Raw genomic sequence first — 22,960 nt, 5'->3', positions numbered from 1 at the left:
TCTCTGTTCCTCCCCTGCTCTGTCTCTGTCTCTCTCAAAAATGAAGATTAAAAAAATTAAAAAAAAATCCATTACATATGGACCAGAATAGTATCTGATAAAAATCCTAGGTTGTAAAGAAACATCCTATCAGCAAACTCCAAATATGTGAACAAGAAGGGCTCAAATAATCATCCATTCCATTTGGCTACATTATTCAAATGAAATTACAATGAATATAAAGTACATTTTTAAGAAGCTACACTTAATTATGAATTCACTCCAAGGAGGATATTTGTTATAAAGAAATTAAGCATATTCTTAAAAAACGTTTCACTATAAAATTTACTTGTAAAAGTATCACTCCCCCTTCTCTTTTCTGTGATTCAATCGGTATTTTATGAACAAAGTGAACTATACATTTTGACCACAGGACTGAATAGTAATTCTAACCAACTATCTCCTTCTTTATACATGGTATCTTCAGTAGGTACAATAATAAATAAAACAATTACCTTGAGAATTTAGAGACAAGTTCTTAGACAAGGACCCTTCAAATATTGGTGAATTCTCAAGATGCTGCATTAAGAGACTTAGGAATTCTTGCTTTGATCCAGGATGTTCTCTTCCAAAATTATCATTTTCATTAACATATGCTACTTCAATTGTGTATGAAGGATTAAAGTTTTGATTTCTGAATCCATCTAAGGCACTATTCCAGATATTGGCTTTATTAATCCATAATCTTTTAGCTTTTTTTTTAATTTGAAATCCTAATTCCATTATTATTGTTGATATATCTCTTCTAAATTTGCTGCCTTGCCTATAAAACATGAATTTAAACATAAAAGTTAAGTACTCTAAAGTACTTCATGTGACACAGCAGTTATATAGCCAATAAAAAAATAGAAAATTACATTAAAAGGAAGTTCTTCACCAACTCCCACCCAAAAGCACACAATAGGTCCCCTATTATTTGATTTGATTCTAAATTCTTGACTTCTTCCCAATTTCCTACCAAATTAAAATGTAATGTCATAAATGATTTATGAGAACGTTGATAGATCTTTATATCAAATTTGATCATTTTAGTAGATTCAGATATAAGAGTCAGAAGCTCAGAATCTCACCATCTTGGCCAATGGCTATAATAAGCAGTTGCTTAAGTGTATTTCAAGTTCACGAGATCCTTTAAAAATAGAACAAATATAATCTTTGCTTACTCTATGAGAAAACCACAGTTGTAAGAGATTACACAATGTATTTTTAATCATAGAGTTAGTTAACAGCAGAGCTAATATTAGAAACACAATTCACAACCCTTTAAATTGTACTTTTTAGTATAGACCAGTAGTTCTCAGAGTGTGGTTCCAAACCAACGGCAGCAACATCATCTGGAAACTTATTAGAAATGCAAATTCTTTTTTTTTTCTTTCAAGATTTTATTTTAAGTTATCTTGACACCCAATGTGGGGCTCAAACCCACAATCCTGAAATCAAAAGTTGCATACTCCACTGACTGAGCCAGCCAGGTGCCCCAGAGATGCAAATTCTTGAGCCACACAACAGGTAAACAGAACCAGAACCTCTGAGCGTGAGGCCTAGCAATCTGTGTCTTGATAAGACCTCCAGGCAATTGTATGGACTGACTCAATTGTCCCCGCCTCAATTTCTCCATCTGTACGTGGAATTAATGTACTCAAAATAATTCTGTTTGGAGCAATGCCCATGGATCATCTTTCTACATCAAGTATAATTTTTTCTCATCCTAAAACATTATAATGCGCCAATGTGGGTCAGCCTTTGCTTTTTTTCTTCACACAACCCTCTCACTATTCATTAACCCAAGTTGCAGGAAAACCAGTCTTTTGGAAATTAAGACTATCCTTCAGAAGTATGCCTTCATGTAGCAGGTTGATTTCTTGCTCCTGCCTGGAATGGAAATGCCAATGCTATTCTTTTAGAATATGATGTTAAAGCATGGAACAAGGAATCAAACTTCCCTGGTATAACATCTTTGGAAACCTACATATTAAAATTTTTAAAACTAAGGTGAACATCTTTTTTGATACTAAAAGTAATATAAAAACATTTTTAACAGATTTTCAGTTAACACAAGTGGTATCTTACAACAGCAATTCTTTACTTTTTGAAATAACTTCATATTCAAACACTTTTGGAATATTCCATATTCCATTTCTATCCATAAATCTAGTTATCAAATATTTTCACAGAAATTCTTTACTTTCTCAGTTTAAACTCGATACTATTGTTAACAAAAAATATTTCAACATGTTTAGCTACTATAATGTTACTTGTCTGTTTTTTTTCATAAGCTCCTTTGTAAAGTTATATATACTTAAAAATCTTAACTTCGGCTGAATAAATACCTGACACAGAATAAGGTTGTAATTCTAGTCTTATTTAAATGTTTATGAATGATTTTAAAGTTACTTATTTTGCTTTTATGAAAATATTTAAGCATCGCTGAGCGCGGTGGTGCGCGCCTGTAGTCCCAGCCATTAGGGAGGCTGAGCCAGGAGGATAGCTTGAGCACAGGAGTTCTGGGCTGCAGTGCGTTATGCCAATCGGGTGTCTGTGCTAAGTTCGGCATCAATATGGTGACCTCCTGGGAGCCGGGGACCACCAGGTTGCCTAAAGGAAGGGGTGAACCGGACCAGGTAGGAAAATATTTAGGCATTAATACAATACAATAATACTTTTAAGTATGTCTTAAACTTTCTAAAGAGGTGACATTTAGACCTCTGACATTGACAGCAAATATATTAAGCAAATGATTATAAAGTAAAAAAATAGTATCTATATTAAATGATTCCTTCCTTTTAATAAAGTAACACGGTATACTTGATATTTTAAACTACCTTTAAAATGATCTATAATATGTATTTTACATCATGATTTAGTACACAATAAATTTCATACACATTCTTTCTATGTGCAGTGCAATCTGGTATTTTACATTCTATTTTAGCCTGTTTTTCTTTTTTTCATGTCGGTTACACTGACTTCATGATGATATGTTGGTCCTATAGTTTAAAAAACACTCTTCCAGGGGCACCTGGGTAGCTTAGTTGGTTAAGCTCCTGATTTTGGCTGAGGTCATGATCTCATGTTTTGTGAGTTCAAGCCCCACATCAGGCTGTGCACTGACAGCCTGGAGCCTGCTTGGGATTCTCTCTCTCCCTTGCTCTCTGCCACTCCCCTGCTCTCTCTCTCTCAAAATAAATAAACATTACAACAAAAATAAAAACAAAACAAAAAAAGCCTTTCAGGGATGCTTGGTGGCTAAGCTGGTCAAGTGTCCGACTGTGGCTCAGGTCATGATCTCTCTCTGCTGTCAGCACGGAGCCCGCTTTGGATACTTTGTCCCCCTTCCTCTCTGCCCCTCACCTGCTCACAGTCTCTCACTCAAAAATAAACATTAAAAAAAAAGGAAAGGAAAAGAAAAAGAAAAAACACACTCTTCCAGAATACTAAGATCAGCTAATATGCTAAGTGTATAAAGCTACTTCCTATTGTAATTTTTTTCAAAATAGAGTTTTATAGGGATTGCCTGGCTGGCTCAGTTGTTAGTGCAAGTGACTCTTGATCTTGGGGTCATGAGTTCAAGCTGCACATTGGGTATAGAGCTTACTTTAAAAAAAAAAAAAAAAAAAGTTTATATTTTTCTCCAATTCAAAATACATACCTCAGAAGATCTTTATGCTGGGCTCCAGGTGACTGTCTGGGTAATTTAGGTGATGATTCTTCCAACAAACAATCAGTTATTCCCACATTATTAGTGTTGGGTAATGTATGCTTTTTGGCTTTTTGGAAATCCTCTGCAGATTTAAAACCCTATGTTAGCATTATAGAAATATAGGAAGAAACTTTTCAATAATATACATTTGAAAAAAAACATCTTTATTCAAAATTGCAAAATATTACCTGAATTGTAGAGAATACCTCTACATTCCAAACACTCCCAATTTTGCTCCCATGATCGTAATGAGGAACAAGCTAAATGTGTTCCGCTAGAACCACAACACTGACAGCGCTTTATTTCCCATTTGCTGAGGATATAAAGAGAAGCAGATGTTTACATTTTGGTATTAACTTGGTCTAATTCCAACCACTAGCACTACCATAGGCCAGCACATATAACCACATATAACCAGCTCTTCTACAAAAGGAGGAAAAATAGATTATCTGCTTTGATACTATATTACTTTTTCTTCAAGTATTTTTTCCTATTTCATTTATTATGTTTATAACCTCCTCCTCTAAATATTCGCTAATTTAAAAGACCTAAACTAAATATCAACATGTACATGCACATACACAAAAATATAAACACTAGAAAGAATATGATTAAGAAAGAAAAATTTCTTTTACATTTGGAAATTACTACAGCCAAAGGGAGATTGCTATGTGAATGTGTCCAACATGGAAGAAGCATTCAGTAAATATATTATTTACCTAAAATATCTTTCCAATTCAATGTGAGGAATTACTTCCTACAAAAGATTGTTCAGACACCGATACTGGGCAGCTCAACAGGATCCAGATCTTACTATCTTGCCCATATTCATATTCTCTTATTTGTTCCCCTCCACCCCCACCCCCACCCCCATGTTTCCCACTAGGCTGTGTGGTATGTGTGTTTTCTGTATAGGTGTGGGTATGGGTTGTGGTGTGGTGCCTACTTTTCGTTTGATTATGAGTAGACCCTCAATGAATCAAAATGGATATACATTCCGAGTGCATGGATGTGTAGGTGATGAGAGAGGCAACTGGAAACCCTCCTGTCCAGTAGGTATAGGTGAATCTCTCTCTGTGTGGATATGGGATATGGGTCTACAGCTGTGTGTCTCCCCAGCTTCCCCCGATAGTTCTGCCAAATGATGATGAAGAGAAAGAGGAGCACAGCGCTTAATATACACTAGGACCAGTTCTCACTCTTATACGAAAAGTTTAATCCTTGTAATTTTAAAACGTAGGGAAAACCACTGTTACCCTTCATTTTAAAGAAGCGGAAACCATAGCATAGACGGGTAAATAACTTGCCCAATTAAATTTACACTGCTAGTAAGTCTCAGTGAGGCTTCCAACCTAGTTTACCCGGCTTCATTCAGGCCCATGCTCCTAACCACTACACCATGGTGCCTTTCAGCAAAACTGCTTTTCTATCACTAGGATGAGGGAGTGAGATTACCAGAAAAAGCATTCAAATGGCAGGTATTGTGCCCCAGGAGAAATGAGAAGGGATAGCAATCTCGAATAACTGCTAGAAAGAAAACGGAGCTTGGTAACTACTGACTGGGTGAATAAATTTAGAAAATATCAGCATTAATGAATGTATTTGCTTCTTAGAAATCTAAAGTGCTGGGGCGTCTGGGTGGCTTGACTGGTTAAGCGTCTGACTCTTGATTTCAGCTCAGGTCATGATCTCACCATTCATGGGTTTGAGCCTTACATCAGGCTCTACACTAACAGTGTGGGGCCTACTTGGGATTCCACTCGTGCTTGCCCCCGAACCTGCCCTCAAAGAATAAATAAATAAATAAGCTTAAAAAAAAAAGAAATCTAAAATACCTTATTGTTTACAAAGCACATCTATATACATCATCTTATCTGTGTGTCAGCACAACTCTTTAGAGGGGGATTATTGGTGTTTACAAATGAATAATCAGGATCACCAGTCACATAAGAATATACAACACTTGCCATCTTTGATAAGATCTCTGCCCTTAAAGAATTTTTAGTCTAATGAAAAAAACAAACTTGAATAATGTCAATCATATTGTAACATGCACACAAAAGAAAAAAACCCAGCCCAGAATGGGAAATCAGGAGTGGTAAGAGCTGCTTAGGGAAATTTTTCAAAGCTGGCAAGACATCAGCTGAGTCTTTGCAAATAAGAGGTATCTTACCCAGCCAAATCACTTTCCATGAGAAACAAGGCTCCTAATATTCTGCTTTGCACTTTAAGTTTCAGCTTGCCATGTTAAGATTGCATAACAGGGATTAAAAATTTATTGAAATATCCTCCATAAATTTCAACAAAACTAGATTGGTTACTGTTTATTCTACATCTTAAAAAATGAAGATACTCTTGATTTCTAGTATCCAACACAGTATAGTGTACACAGAGGGCACATAATGATTATTGATTCAGATTAGAGCCAATATCCACTGACAGTACTTAAGAATAATCAATAAATTTCAAATGCCAAACCCTTTTTATAGTGATCCAAAAGAATACTGCTAGATTATTTTAGTTAAATTAAGCTATGGAATAGTGCCATCCAAAAGAAACACAATGCGAGTCATTTAATTTAAACTTTCCTAGTACATGATTGAAAAAGGTAAAAGAAACAGACGAAACGAATTTCAACATTTCCAAAATATGATTTTGCTTGACATGTAATCAATATAAAAACAAATATAAAAAATTATATTAACAAGATACTTTAAAACTTATTAACAAGATAAAACTTATTAACAAGATACTTTAAGTTATTTTTGTCTTACTGTTATGGGCTGAATTGTGTCCCCTCCAAATTCATAAGTTGGAGTCCCCAAACCTAGTACACCTCACTATGTATCTGTATTTGAAGATAGGGCCTTTAAAGACATAATTAAGATAAAATGAGGTCATATAGATGGGCCCCAATTTAATATGACTGGTGTTCTTACAGGAAAAGAACATTAGGAAACAGGCAGAGGGACAATCATGCGAAGACAAAGTTAGAAGGGAACCATGTGCATGACAAGCAGAGAGGCTTCAGCAGAAATAAAACCTGCCGGTACCTCTATCTGGAACTTCTAATCTCTAGGATGGTAAGAAAATAAATTTCTGTTGTTAAGGCAGGCTTAGCAAATGAAGACACTTAAAACACATCTCAATTTGGAGTAGGCACATTTCAAGTGTTCAACAGTCAATGTGGCTAGTAGCTACCATATAGGACAGTGTAGCTTTAGAAAATGAAGGCTCAGTAAATACACCACAGAAATAAGTTACAACTATGCGGACAACAATAATTTCTCTGTAAAAGTGCATTTAATAAATATACCTGCAAGTTAAAACTTCAAACATTCTAAGAGCCAAACTACATTTCACAAACTAGAAAACTACTTCCTCAACCGACGGTTTAAATAAGGACACTAAATACATGGGACTTCCCAACATACCTATCAGGTGCATTATAGTCTCGCCCTTCTTTGCAACGACATCTCCGGACATCACAATGCTCATAGTGCTGCAGAAGTTCTTGATAAGCATTTTCCTCTAATTCCCAAGATGCATCTCTGTAAATGAAGAAAGATATAAAATACACTTTGAACTAAAATTTTACATAAAAGGATTGGTAATGAATATAAAAAAAACTTTTCACATACTTGGGAATAAGGATAAAACTTTTGTTTTTTAGGATTAATCATTCTCTTCAAGATATATATCTATCAGTGTCATTTTATCCTACAGTTAATTATTCTTACAGTGAATTTTCAAATGTTAAATGAAAAATTAGAAATTTTCTAAAATTTACATTTTTCCTAATATTTCACTTCTAATTTTTAAACGTCAAGTTTAGTGCCATTATTTCTGGATTCCTCCTCTTTAAGTATTAAGAAAATCCTTCTTATACACTTTAAACCACATCCTGATTCTCTTAGATAATTTATACATACCATTGTGAAGTCTGTTACTTGGGTATAAGTCAACCAATTAATATTGTACACACTGAGGTATTTATTAAGAGACTGTAAGTCAATTAATGAGACATTTAAGTCACAGCCCCTGCCCTCAAGAACTAGCAATCTGGGAAGGAGGCAGTTTTTTTTTTGGGGGGGGGGGGGGGCAGCTTTACATTTCCCCATTTAAGATGGCTGCTTATTTATAATTTTAATCATTCATAAATGATTATTTTGATTATTTCCACTGTTATTAAATACTACATTTAAATTATCTTTTTTGTCAAAGGCTAAATGGTACTCACTTTTCAGGAATATGAATTCCCATTCTCAACATCTCTTTCTGAAATATATCACTATTATTGCATATTGTGCATCTAAAGAAAAACACTCCTGCATTTATTGCTTGAACCTGTAATAGAAAATAGAAATCCATTGTTAACAATTTAATAAGGTATCAGGTTATAAATTATAACAGCTAACAGAACATGTGCTATTTTTTACTTAATATACTATGAAAACAAATTTTCTATGCTAGTTCTCAAGCTTTGATAAATGAAGTTATTCTATTGCTAAAATTTTGAAAATTTTCCCCCAATGATCAAAAATAATTGTTAATGAATCGGCTATTCTTAGCTTTACATCTATCACTCACATATTTTTCTCAACCTTTGTTATTTTTTCTTTCTTAGGTCATTTTCTTTTTTTACTGTTTACTTATATGAGAGAGCAAGGAGAGGGGGAGAGAGGGAGGGAGGGAGAGAGAAAGAGAGAGAGGAGAGGGAGGGGGGAGAGGGAGAGGGAGAGGGAGAGGGAGAGGGAGAGGGAGAGGGAGAGGGAGAGGGAGAGGGAGAGAATGAATCCCAAGCAGGCTCCATGCTGTCAGCACAAAACTCAACATGGGACCCAAACCCACTATCATGAGGCCAAGACCTGAACCGAAATCAAGAGACACTCAACTGACTGAGCCACCCAGGTGCCCCTAATGTCATTATTGTCCTCAAATATTGTGTTATCCATCACTCTCTGTGAATAAAACAGTAAAAATATTGACTTACTTCATCTGGAAGGGTGTTTAAATAAGTATTACTATAAATCATTCTTGGTTCTGTTTTTAGCTCAATCTCGAAGTTACTTTTTTCCTAAGAGGGGAGAATTATAAAACCTATTCTCACTTTCAGCACATAGAAATAGAGCCCTCAGGCAGAGAGTACAAGGAAACAGAAAACTATAAACCTATTAGAAAGAGTAGCCAATCTCTATTAAAAAAAACTAGCAGCACATATTCATTTAATAACTATCTACCCCCCATTGTGTAGGTGCTGAACACTATGCTATGTACCAAAAATAGAAACATAAAATAACTTAGATCCTATATCAAGGAATTTTTGTGAGGTACAATTATAATCTGTTAAAGAGTGTGTCTTTAAGTATATACATGGAAGAGAGAGGAAGAAATACCTAAGTCTATGTAAGAGCCTGACAAAAATGTCACAGGAATTGCGAGGTCAAAGCAAAATTTGGAAGAGGAAACAAAGGTTTACCAGGAAAATAGGACAAAAGACATTATAAGGAAATGGAATTGCACATATCAAGTTTCCATGGCAAGAGAGAGCACAATGTGATCAGGGAACTAATTAATAATATACTTCGGGATTACATGCTGGCAATACTGAACTCAGTAATGAGGTTAGACAGGTAAATCAAAGCCAGTAATGTATGTGAAAAACTGGTAAGGAATAAAGCATGCAGGAGAAAAGGACAGTTAGTAGGCTCCTTTGAAAGTCTAGCTTAAAAAAAAAGTGTCTAAAGTTATATCACAGAGGGTTAAGGCAGAGGCTAGCAACAAATAAAGATACACAAAAATATCTACCAGGTTGAGCTGACAGATGGGGAATTTATGAATGATAATGAAAACAAATTATACTTGAGGTTCAAAAAACATTAGTAGTGAGGCACCTAACTGCTATGTCAGAAGAGTGAGCAACTGTTGGTCTCAGGCTCATGGGTTCAAGTCCCACATTTGGTGTAGAAATTACTTAAATAAATAAAATATAAACAAAAGCTCAGGTCATGATCTCAAGGTTCTAGAGATAGACACATGGAGCCCCAATGGTCAGGTTCCGTGATGACAGCTGGAGCCTGCTTGGGATTTTCCCCCTCTCTCTCTACCCCTCCCTTTCTCTCAAAATAAATAAATAAACTTTAAAAATGTGCGAGGGAAGCAACAAGTTACTAAAATCTGTGAACTAAAGGGTTTTTAAGCAACTATACACAGATACCAAGATCTTAGTAAATAGAGTATATAATACATGAAAGTGTCTAGTATGGAGGAAAAAACAACATGGGGCATATGGAAGATACCAACAAGACCAATGCAATGATGGAGGAATCCAAACTGAACAAGAATAGTGGCAATTCTCTACATACACAGAGTGAAAAGTTTCCATCAATTTTTAAATGCTTATTTTGAGAGAGAGAGACAGCATGTGTGCACACAAGCAGGGGAGGGGCAGAGACAGAATCCCAAACAGGGCCTGTGCTGTCAGCACACAGCCCAATGTGGGGTCCAAACTCACGAATGGTGAGATCATGACCTGAGCCGAAATCAAATTGGACACATAACTGAGTCACCCAGGCACCCCCAATTTTTAAAATATTAATCTGCATGCTCTCCTCACAAAATCCCAATGTAGTGGTCACAAATGATGAAATATGCTTAACCAAATACAATTCTCATTCTATTTCTTCAGTCTGTTTTTCCTTCGACTTTTTTATGTTAATGAAGTTCAGGAATTAAAAAATTTTTTTCTTTGAGGGGCGCCTGGGTGGCTCAGTCGGTTAAGTGTCCGACTTCAGCTCAGGTCATAATCTCACAGTCCATGAGTTTGAGCCCAGCATCAGCCTCTGTGCTGACAGCTCAGAGCCTGGAGCCTGCTTCGGATTCTGTGTCTCCCTCTCTCTCTGCCCTTCCCCTGCTCATGCTCTCTGTCTCAAAAATAAATAAAAACATTAAAAAAAATTTTTTTTTAATTAAAAGAAATTTTTTTCTTTGGGTATTGATATATAATGGGAAAAACTCCATTTACTATTTCAGTTAAGACTTGTGACAGAATGGCAAAGGCACTGTCAGCTCCTTTATTGAACATGACTCAAGAATTAGCTTTTACTGGGCTCTAATCAAGTAATAACGGCATGTTAGTATTTGTCATAGGTGTCCGTGTGGCTGTGATTTTATATTATATTGCATAAAGTAGGCCTACACTGTTGTAAGAATATTATTTTAACTTTTTAATGACGGGATTAGAAATTTGGTATTTTCAGTGTTCACACAAAGCCATATGAATACTAGGGTCAAGTCTGAGAACCTGTTTCATTATCAACAAATAATTGAAACAAATCTTAATTGTTTTGAAAAATAATATACTCTTACAAATCAACAAGAGGATACATTTGGTAATAATTACATTCTTTCAAATACAAATTCTTAATGAAGAAAAAACTGTTTTTGTAAAATTGTCATAAAATGTGAATTGTTCCTCATTAGGCAAAGATAACTCTTCCTGATATTTATGAATTGCACTCTCTGGATCCTTTTTTACAAACACTTCTTTGTAAGAATTGACAGAATTTATGAAATTTACCCAACAAAATTAGGCTCCGCCCTGCCATTTTTAACTGAATAATCCTAAATATAAAAAAGTTCAAGGCTCATGCAAAAAACAAAAAACAAAAAACAAAAAAAACCCAAAAAAACACTCAAGTATTTTTCTTTATCTAAATTGCATTTTATTAATAATACAAATAAAAACTGATTTATCAGATGAAGCTAAAAAACAAGGCCTCATTTTAAAACATAATGTACCATATTAAGGGCTTTTGGGTCTATGGTATAACTAGGACTGTCATATTTCTTCCCAGATACAACCTAGAAGTCAAGGTTTTGACATTCATCTAAGATTACCTGTAATAATCCTAACTCACATAAAAAATCTCTTTTGCAGACATTTACAGTGGGTGACAGTTAACATTATCTCCTACCTTTTGTTACATTTTTGTCACATCCCTTTACCCCACTGTTAAGTGAATATGAATATATAATTTCATAATTCTGTTTTTTAAAATGCATACTGTTGTTTCTTTATTTCATTTAGTTATATACATTCCTGATCATCTGATTTACTTTATCAAAATATATCATCAAAATAAAGATATGTTTGAGGTTGCTTCAGTGTTCAAGTTTGCGTGTGCTTTTCTTTTTCTCAGCTTTTAATTGTCCTAAACATGACTAGCTTTATTTTACAAATATACATGATATTGCTACCAAGTCAGGTTTGATACTGATTGTCCCGACAGTAAAGCATTTAAGCTTCTCCCCAAAAAGAGCTGTAGGTACTGCTGCTCTTGCAGGTTTTGAAAACTGTACTTTCCCAACAGTAATCTCTTATGAAAGTTCTGCTTAAGGTTGTTGTTCTTTCAGTGGGTTAAAAACCTTTTGTTTTAAGCTTCCCTGTGGAAGACTAACCGCTGTGTTGTGCCACCCACTGCTAAACTCAGTATACAGTGTGACTTAAAGACATAAGTTCTGTAGTATTTCCTGCAATACACTGGCCAGCATCTGTCTGTATGTCTTCACAGAACACTGGCACTCATGAGGACAAAGTACAGAAAAGTTGTGCACGGTTTCATTTTATTAATGCTTTTTAATTTTAAGGCACTGCTTTTCTCAGGTAAAGCTAAAAAGGGACATCAATATGCTTAATCACTAAGACAAAACAAGAAAATAAGTTAACAAAAGATTACCACACTATACACATAGAAATAAAGAAAATAATAAAGAAATCCTTTAAAGCAGACTCAAGATTGGTACAGTTGGAAAAGCTTTGGGATATTTCACTGCATGTTTGTACAAACAACACACGCTGCTTTCCTTTTCATCCTTAGATCCCAGAAGCTGGCTTTACCTAGTGGAGATGTTTTCGGGACAACAAAGACAAGGCCAAGAGTTCCACGAATTCATGAAGTTCTTCCCCTATCCACTGGCACTATGAGGCAGCAACAGTTTTTAAATAATTAAACCTTGTTCTTTTTCTTCATGTTTGTAGTGTTTCACTGAAAACTTTTTAAATTTTATTTTATTTTATTTTGAGAGAGAGAGAGCACATGTGAATTGAAGAGGAGCAGAAGAGGGAGGGAAGGAGGGAGGGAGGGAGAAAGAGAGAAGAGAGAAGAGAGAAAATCCCAAGCAGGTTCTGTGTCAGCACAGAGCCCAGCGTGGGACTCAGTCTCACAAACCAGGAGATCATGACCTGAGCCAAAATTAAGAGTCCGACACTTAACCAACTGAGCCACCCAGGCACCCCCTCACTGAAAGCTTTAAAGAAAGAAAGAAAGAAAGAAAGAAAGAAAGAAAGAAAGAAAGAAAGAAAGAAAGAAAGAAAGAAGCCATCATTCTACTCTTTCCTCCCATCAAAACTCAGTAGTGACATGAGGGTAAAAAGGTAACTGGGAACACCTAGGCATTAATATAACAAGAAATATCCATAATGGGCTACTGGTAACACTGTATATGGTTAGACAGTGGGCAACCAAGATGAATTTCAACTGCCCATGACATTAGATTGAGGTATTATTAGCTCTGTGGGCTGACATTTAACATTAGAGTAACAGCATCTTGTCACACCGTCACTCCGACAAAATCCTATGTAGCAATGAAACTTGGATGACAGACCAGTTTCTTGAATGTGACTTTAGAGACATAGGGCTTTTTGGCTCAGATGCCTTGGCATCTCACATTGTTTGCAGCAGATTAAGGCTGGATAGTTCAAAAAAATACAGGCAGTACAATTCCACTGAGACCCCTCACCATCTTCTGTGTCTTGAGTCCTTGGTGTTTTGATAGTGGACCTTTGATCTTTGGGTATTGGTGGCACAGGATCTACAAATCCCATATTGTCATAGAAGTTATGAATAGTGCTGAGATTAAAATGTGGTCTTCAGGTTTAAAAAAGATCAATTTCTTTGGTTAATGTCAAGGTCAATCTGGAATGGTCTACTACAATTCTAAACTGCTACATTTCTTTGAGAGAAGATATTTGGGGATGTGGAATTTAATCTTTTCGGGTGCCCCTGAGTTAGAATATTTTCCATTTCAATGACCTCAGATTTTAGTTTAACCAGCTTTTTCTTTTGAATTTCGAGTTCTTTTTAAGTTGTTCTATTCTGGCCTTCTGGTGTACCAAAAGAGCTTGAGTGTAGACACCATCATCAGATCCCACACTCAACTTCTGTGCTTCACTCATTCTATTCACATGTGCTACAAAATAGGGTCCAATAGGTGCATTTGAATATTCTCTATTTCTACATAATGATCAGGATGGCTTAAAAGATTTGTAAGTTCAAAGGTAGGGGACACAAACCCTGGTGAAACTGCAGAGGGTTTATTACGAGAAACTGTAATTTTGAAAGTATATTTTTTACTGGGCTGAGTGACCACTACTTGAGAAGAAACTGAAGTTATTGCCTATTGTTTGATTCATTCAAGTACTTTACTATTATTAATACTTTTAAGACTGTCTTGAAATATGAGAATTTATAACATCTTTTAACTTTAAAAAGTACTTTTGTGGATAACCTATAATCAACAATAACATTATATTTTACTAAACAATAATAAAAGCCAAACTTTAATAAAAGCATTAAACTTAAATCCTTTATTATTTGGCATTCTATTAACTATAGCTATCAGTTGGCCGGTTCACACATGTACATTATTGTATATGATGTTATCAATAAGTGAGATCTTTTTAAAATCTTCAAGAATCATCTGAATCAAATAACTGTTCAATTACTTAATGTTATGTGTTGTATGGTATTTACTTAATAACTTGTCATCAAGTTTAACATACAAGGTGGCTTTCAAAAAGAACTAATGCTTTTAATTCATTAAATAGTAATCAGTCCCTATCAAGAAGCTGTCATATAGTGTTGACCACAGTTGTTTCTGTTTTTTTGTTTTAAAGGCCTCTTAACATTTAAGTATCTTAGCTTACAGTTAAATTATCATTTCACATATCTTGGTCTTCTAAGCTTAAATATGTAAATGAACTTGGGAATTAAATCTGTGTTTTATTCACTGTGAAATACAAACAAAAGCCTTAGGTAAAAACAACAAAAATGTTCAAGCATAATAAAAACTAAAAGGTAGTATTCTAAACTATTTATTAAAATATTAGTTTGATATTCACTTCAAAAGAGTAAATTTCAATAGAGTAATTCTTCAGTACAGTATATTTCATATGTAAAATATGCTTTAATTAAGCTGTTTTTAAGTTACAAGTACAGGTAAAATACACATGTCAACTCCTTCCAATTTAAAATTCAAATCAGGGCACCTTGCCATCTTCAGTTGGAGGAGCATATGACTCTTGATCCCAGGGTTGTGAGTTCAAGCCTCATGTTGGGTGTAGAGATTACTTAAATAAGTAAGTACATAAACTTAAAAAAAATAAAATAAATGAAATTCAAATCAGCAAGCAACAAATTTTATATCAGAAAAAGTTTACAAGATATCTTACCTGTAAACAGTCTCTATGAAACCAAGCATTCTTACAACAAGGACTTCGTAATATGCTGTAAGTTGGAATAGGCTCAATAAATTCCAAGCAAATGGTACATGGTAAGGAGTCTCTATAATTATTAGATGTAATTATTTGAACAGGTCGATGGTTCCAACAAAATGACCTAAAAATATAAATTATTTAAAAATAACATCTAATTAATTGCAAAGCACAATCAGGCTAGCATTGTAATTTGCATTTAATAAAAGAAAACTCATTTGTATCATAATTAACCTACAATAGACAGGAACCTTGGCACTATAAATCCATCTCACAGGGAGGGGGGATGGGCTAAATGGGTAAGGGGCACTAAGGAATCTACTCCTGAAATGACTGTTGCACTATGTGCTAACTAATTTGGATGTAAATTAAAAAAAAAAAAAAGAAAAAGTAAAGGAAAAATAAATTCGTGGTTGTAAGACATTCATATGAATGGGTATCATTTAAATTTAACTTCATATTTCTCTCTAAAGGAGTGATAATGAATAAAAAGTTGAGAAATACTATTGTAAGATAATGAGAATTTGAAGTTGTTCTGTCTCTACCTCTTTACCTAATAAAGCTTGACTATTACTAACTTTTAAAAAAAAACTGGAGAGTGTTATGCTAAGTGAAATAAGTCATACAGAAAAAGACAGATACCATATGTTTTCACTCTTATGTGGATCCTGAGAAACTTAACAGAAGTCCATGGGGGAGGGGAAGAAAAAAAAAAAAAAAGAGGTAAGAGAGGGAGAGAGCCAAAGCATAAGAGACTCTTAAAAACTGAGAACAAAGTGAGGGTAGATGGGGGGTGGGAGGGAGGGGAGGGTGGATGATGGGTATTGAGGAGGGCACCTTTTGGGATGAGCACTGGGTGTTGTATGGAAACCAATTTGACAATAAATTTGATATTTAAAAAAATCCATTTCACAATCTATGAGCAAGGAGAGCTGGACATTCAGAATGTGTACCTTTTGTTGGTTAAGACTTAACTCACAGAATTTCAGTAACTAGTATTATGTTGAGAATCCTATGTAATAATATTGTTAGCAACACCATTATACTCAACAATGCACAAAAGAAGGAATTTAAACTTAAAAAATATTTTAATCAAGTAACACATAAAATGTAAGTAAAAACTTATTTTAAGTCACTAAATTTATTTCCTCTTGTATTTTCTAAACTGCAGTTTTATACATGGTAACAATCCATTAAATAGTTCAAGAACACAAAGACCACAAGAAATAGGACACTAATAATATCAAATACAAAAATTCATAAATTTTGATGTTTAAAGCTTGATTCAGGAAGTAAACATTGTCTGGGGCACTCCAGGGCATAATATTTATTTTTGGACTCCACCAAATTTAAATGCCTTCAATTTACTCAATGAGAAATATATCTGGCCCTGTGGAAGAAAAGTGGATCATAAATCTAAAAACATGACATAAAAATCTAGACTTATGAAAGGTGGAAATTTTTATTAAATATGAATAATTTAAGGGTTCCGTATCATAGTCTAGAGTTGAAAGCTGAAAGTGAATATTAATTGTTAAGCCCATTCTACACTGGCAATTTCAAAGACTTTGAAGACAGTGATGACTCCATAAAAGAGGGGAGTATTTAAAACATAAATGTACATATATGTGTAAACTCAGTGTAGCTCTGAAAAGAAATTTTACAAAGGAATTATCATTGGGATATCCATATCCATTTTCTACTTTTCCCTAACATTCATCGTTCATATTCAATAGTTAATTAACTTACGCAAAATTGCCAGTAAATTGGAAAATGCATTCTCTCTGAAGTCCACATGGAAAATGATAACTTCGTTTACATCGGGGTGCAACACATCCAATTGAAGCACCAGTTTTCTTGCAAATACAGCATTTCTAGAAGAAAATATGAAAACAGAGATCATAACATACAAAAGCTGAGTACTATAATATGACCCAGGTATAAATGAATATTCTTTGTGGGGAGTCTGAAATTATTTTCATCTTACAACAGCTATGATGATGGTATATTAAAGCAATTTTCTGAAAAAAACTGTCCAACCCAGAAACATCTAAAGACACTAAAGATTCACTACTGTAACAATTTTTCATAAAGGATTCATCTCCCATCTAACATGTGGATGAGACAGAGATGCTTCTTTTCCTTTCTACCTGGCTAAAATACTTTCAACTAAAGGATTTGTAAACATAACGGCTATACATTAAAATCTCAAATCTCAGGGCGCCTGGGTAGCTTAGTTGGTTAAGGATCCAACTCTTGTTTTGGCTCAGGTCATGACCTCACAGTACATGGAGTCATGCCCCATGTCGGGCTCTGTGCTGACAGCATAGAGTCTGCTTGGGATTCTCTCTCTCTGCCCTCACCTCTGCCCCTCCCCCACTCTGTCAAAATAAATATATATAAACATTAAAAAAAAGGTCTCAAATCTAATAAAAAAACACATAACTAGGAAATACTCATCAAGGAGAACAGTCGAACAATACTAGAAACCAATCTGTAAAAAAAAAAAAAAAAAAAAAAAAAAATCTGCTAGGATCAATCACTCTATCCTAACTAAATGAAAAAAGTGTTAGATACTCAAAATAGGTTACATAGTGACCTCCCCCCAACAAGGTATGTTCAAGTCCTAATTCCTGGTACTATGAATGTGATCTTATTTGGATATAGGGTCTTTGTAGATGTAAGTTAGTTAAAGATCTTAAAATGAAACCATCCTAGATTTAGGGTGGTCCCTAAATCAAATGACTAGCGTTCTTATAAGTGAAAGGAGAGGGACATTTAAGACACAGACACACAGAGGGGAAAGCCATGTGAACATGTGAAGCTGGAAGCAGAGACAGAAGTTATGGTGCCACAAACCAAGGAATGCCAAAGGTTGCCAGTAGGCACCAATAGGTGGGAGAGAAGCATGGAAGGGATTCTCCCTCAGAGCTCCCAGAAACAATCAATCCTTCTGACAGTTTCATTAGGAATTTCTGGTCTCCAGAACTGTGAGGACAAATTTCTGTTTTAAGCGACCTAGTCTGTGGTAATTTATTATGGTAGCCCTAAGGAACAAACACAATACCAATGACACTAACTAAAATATAACACTGGTATATGAACACAAAGACTAATATTAGATAATTCAATCATTACTAAAATACAGAGCAGTATCTAAAACATTTTGGAACCCTTGAGACAGCCGTTATAAAATGGTCACTGATGAAGGGAGTATGTACTCTTATTGCTGACCCTGAAGTACCATTAGGTCACTGGAGAATACCTTGCCAACCTGAGGCTCCTCCCATAAACTGACATATGGAACTCTAGCTTCAGGTCACAAATGGAGACAACTCAAGGATGAGGATATTTTTAAAGGTTCACAATATGTTCACAGAGGATTAAGATGTTTTTAGAAAACAGGTATTTCCAAACTGCAAGGAGACCCTTTCAGGTCATATTTCACCACAAGTTCACTAATCATCAGAAGGTTGAGGAATTCTGATACTAATATTCTCACATAGTCCTTAGATAAATGCCACTGCTAACCTTTCGCCCAAGGTTTCCTTTTATGCCCTACAGTTATATCCCACCATCTAGTCCCATGCCTCCTCAACATATTTAAAAATAACTGTTTCCCCCCCCCCTTTTTTTTTTGCCTCAACTAAAATAAAGGTCTTGCTTCCCTTTCAGAATTTCTTGGATGAAATTTCTTATTTTCCCATCGTCTTTCATTTTCATTCAGACTTGGCAAGGGTTGGGAGGAGGGTATGGAAAAAAGCAAGGGGGATATCAAAATATTATTTTAGTTCTCTATTACAGACTATAGTCCACAACTCTACCTTCATACTTTAAAAACTCTGGTCCTTTGAGCCTAATGACATCTATCCTCTGTTACCTACTAACTTCTCCCACCTTGAGACTTTGGTGCCTTTCTCTGTATCTAATTCTTGCTATCATTGTAAACAACTCCTACATTGATGAGACAACCTTTCTTCGACTTCTTCAACTATGATGTGTCAATGCTCTTCATCTCTACTCCATAAAAATCATCAGTTCCAGTTATCATTTCCTCTGGACAGAATTCCCTATACTTCCAACCTTCTCATTTTTTTTTTCTCATTTTTTTTAACCTTCTCATTTTCTAATTCTCCTTATTTCTACTCACACCACATGGAAACCTGTAATTCTTTCCTTGTGTTTAATACAGTAGATATCACACAGAAGACTCACAAACTAATTAGATGAACAAGGGGTTAAAGTTTAGAATACAGTAAAACCTTGATTTGCGAGCATAATTCATTCCAGAAACATGCTTGTAATCCAAAGCACTTGTATATCAAAGCGAATTTCCCCATAATAATGGAAACTCAGATTATTCATTCCATGACCCAAAAAAATTCATATAAAAATGATTACAGGATTGTAATATAATACAAAATAATAAAGAAAACACAAAATATGAAGAAAAATAAACAAATTAACCTTTGAAGACCTTCATGGCTGAAGTGAGGGAGACAAGAGAGAGGAGGTTTATGTGTAGGACAACTTCCACTATCTCTAACAGAATCACTGCTCTTGGCTCAATGGAAACTTTTTCTGCACGGGGGCCACTGTATACACTCGCACAGATGTTGACTATAGTACAGTATTAATAAACACTTGTCATATACCGTATTTAATATAACTGGCAATAAGGCAGAGGAGGAAAGGGTCTGTTATCTGCAGGCACCCTGACCTAGAATGAAACAAAGCATTCCTAACCTAACTCTCGTATGGAAAGGCAAAGGACTGTAAATAGTGTTCTGAAGTGACAAAAAAAAACCATGAGTGCCAGTTGTGGGCACCTTTCAACGTTCTGAAAAATCACTGATTTCTGCCAAACACCACGAGCTGAGACAGAGCATCTGAGCATGGGAGATGATCACCTACAATCTCACAGTGAGAGCAAGAGAAGAACCACTGGTTCAGTTGTGATCATGTGACATTCAGTGTCACATACTACTTGTATAGCAAGACATCGCTCATTTATCAAATTAAAATTTATTAGAAATGTTTGCTCGTCTTGGAGAACACTCGCAAAACAAGTTACTTACAATCCAAGGTTTTACTGTACTTATCTTGGAGAACATGAGAAGGAAGTGAACAAAGGTACACAATGTCACAGAATGGCCACAAGAGGTATAGAGATCATAAATTACTGGTCTGCCCAGCTGCATAATTTCCACCTCAACCCATCATGCCAACTCAGTAACTGAGGTATAGGAATGAAAAGTGAATGACTGGGTTGACTCAGGATTAAAGATTTGAAGAAGAGCAGAGTAAAAGTATGTTCACAATTCTGATGGTAAGAGTAGGTGAAATGATGGATAGGTTGGAATAAAATAAGGATATGAAACCAGCATTGTCACATGTATTATTGAGGGTTGGTTAACCTCACTCTCATTGCAAATATACAAAGTGTTCTTTTAAATTTACTGTATTTGACAAAAATAAGCATTTGAACATAAAATCAAAGTCTTGTAAATTTCCAGTTGGGAAACTGATGGGAAAAAACCTCCCTAATATGACATACTTATAGTATTTAGTGTAAAGAGTAAAACAATTTACTTACCAGTTTAGAAGCTCTGTTCACTTCTTTCCTGATGTCTTCTATTAGAAAACCGTAAACTCCTTCTTCTTCTTTACCTCTCTGCCAAATTCCACTTGACATCAACTATAAATATATTCTCAATTAGAAAACAGACTCTAACAAACTAGTTTAGAAATATATGTATGTGTGTGTGTGTGTGTGTGTATATATATGAAATATATGTGTGTACACATATACATATATGTATATATACATGTATATAAAATGTATAAATATATATACATATATATAAAACATGTGTATGTCTGTATATATAGAGAAGATCAATAATGTTCCAATGAAAAATGGACATAACTCCAATTTCAAGCGCCTCTTATCTATAACAGTTATTTTTCATGGTCAAAGTAAGAGGCTACTCAAATTCTTTGATTTGGAAGACACTGTATATTAACAGTTCTTATAACCAAACTGGTTTCTAAAAGCATTCCAGAAAATAATAGAAAAAGAGAGAAAGAAAGGAAGGCAGAAAACACCTGTTTTAGAAAAAATAGTGGTAAATACTGTAAGGTGTAAATGTAGTATCAGTAAATGTTATGGAGGTAATTCAGTTTATCAGTGATATTTCAGGCCAACTTGAAATCTAGCTGGATTCTGAATCATAAAAGGAGTATTTACAGGGAAACCTACTGAATCATGGTTAACATAAATGTTTGAATTTTTAAAAATCTTTTAACTTCAGTTTAAATACGTTAAGGAAACATGAATCAAGAAAACACATGGGACTATGAATAAATCCTGGCTTGCAAACCAGGCTCTGTGTCCTGGAACTTTCTGGAACTCTAGGCAAGTAATTTAGTATCTCTGACCTTACACACAAAAATAAAAACACTGGACTAGATTGTCTCTAAGTCTCTCTTTTTTTTTAATTTTTTAAATATTTATTTTTGAGAGAGAGAGATAGAACACATGCAGGGAAGGAACAGAGAGAGAGAGAAGGAGACAACAGAATCCGAAGCAGGCTCCAGGCTCTGAGCTGTCAGCACAGAGCCCAATGCGGGGCTCAAACCGTGAACTGCAAGATCACGACCTGAGCCGAAGTCAGAGGCCCAACCAACTGAGCCACACAGGCGCCCCTATAAGTCTCTTTCAACTCTAACATTCCATTACCATTTATAACATTACTGTACTTTCCTGTTCACAATGAAATGGAATCTTTGACGTGTTGAGCCTTGGGTATGTTTTGAATTATCATACTCATTAAAGACAAACAATATAAAGGACATTTTCATAAAATTAAATATATTTAATAATTTAAAAATACTTTAAATTTGTGATTAGAGGATTATTTTAATCAATATAATACATCCTAAACCTAAAAAATACACATTACTTAAGAATTGGTTATGGGGGCGCCTGGGTGGCTCAGTAGGTTAACCTTTGGACTCTTGGTTTCATCTCAGGTCATGATCTCATGGTTGTGAGATTGAGCCCCGCACTGGGCTCTGTGCTTGGGCAAGCATGGAGCTTGCCTGGGATTCTCTCTCTCCCTCTCTCTTTGCCCCTACCCCACTCACGTGCTCTCTCTCTCTCAAAATAAACTTGAAGGAAAAAAAAAAAAGAATTGGCTATGAAAACATAACCCAATTACTAATAAAATAGCTCCCCTGATTCTTCTGCATAAAAAGTAAAATAAACTCTTAGAAAAATGAAAAGGTTTTCTTTGGTGATACAAAATTTAAGACTTCCAACTTACAAATAAGCTTGGAATGCCAAATTCAAGTTCCCTTAAATCTTGGTACAAAGTAATTAGGTTCCTAGGCCAGTCCAGAAGTCTATTTAATCCATAGGGTACCTGAGACACAACACTATAGTCTTAGAGAATCACCAAGAAATATGTTAAATGGTTTCTCAAGAAGTATCTAGAGTTTTAACAGGGATGCTGGGGTGGGTATGAAAATAGATGTACATATTTATTGATACTTCATCCTTTAAGAGATGGGGCCTATTTCCCTTTGCCTTGAATGTGGGCTCAACTTAATGACTCACTTCTAACAAAGAGAATAAATTAAAAGTGACAGTGGTATGGGACAGT

At 35.0% G+C, this 22,960-nt stretch overlaps 1 protein-coding gene and 1 long non-coding RNA gene across 12 annotated transcripts in view; one reads left to right on the top strand and one right to left on the bottom strand.

Annotated features, from left to right (window-relative positions):
* The window catches only part of LOC122222426, a 30,131-nt gene extending 17,361 nt beyond the window's left edge, over positions 1-12,770 (top strand). For all 4 annotated transcript variants that reach the window (XR_006203752.1, XR_006203750.1, XR_006203749.1 and 1 more), the window contains 2 exons: positions 6,681-6,822; positions 12,619-12,770. This is a non-coding gene — a long non-coding RNA (uncharacterized LOC122222426). The remainder of the gene's footprint in view (positions 1-6,680; positions 6,823-12,618) is intronic.
* The window catches only part of G2E3 (G2/M-phase specific E3 ubiquitin protein ligase), a 62,333-nt gene that overhangs the window by 12,376 nt on the left and 26,997 nt on the right, over positions 1-22,960 (bottom strand). For all 8 annotated transcript variants that reach the window (XM_042942895.1, XM_042942894.1, XM_042942901.1 and 5 more), the window contains 8 exons: positions 20,890-20,991; positions 17,043-17,167; positions 15,252-15,417; positions 7,980-8,086; positions 7,174-7,290; positions 3,928-4,052; positions 3,689-3,821; positions 495-802 (listed from right to left, as the gene is read on the bottom strand). In XM_042942895.1, coding sequence (XP_042798829.1) covers positions 495-802; positions 3,689-3,821; positions 3,928-4,052; positions 7,174-7,290; positions 7,980-8,086; positions 15,252-15,417; positions 17,043-17,167; positions 20,890-20,991 — 1,183 coding nt within the window. The remainder of the gene's footprint in view (positions 1-494; positions 803-3,688; positions 3,822-3,927; positions 4,053-7,173; positions 7,291-7,979; positions 8,087-15,251; positions 15,418-17,042; positions 17,168-20,889; positions 20,992-22,960) is intronic.

Source organism: Panthera leo, chromosome B3, assembly GCF_018350215.1.
Source record: "Panthera leo isolate Ple1 chromosome B3, P.leo_Ple1_pat1.1, whole genome shotgun sequence".
Taxonomy (NCBI): domain Eukaryota; kingdom Metazoa; phylum Chordata; class Mammalia; order Carnivora; family Felidae; genus Panthera; species Panthera leo.
Note: the sequence above shows the minus strand (reverse complement) of the source record. Positions and strands in the feature narration are given on the sequence as shown.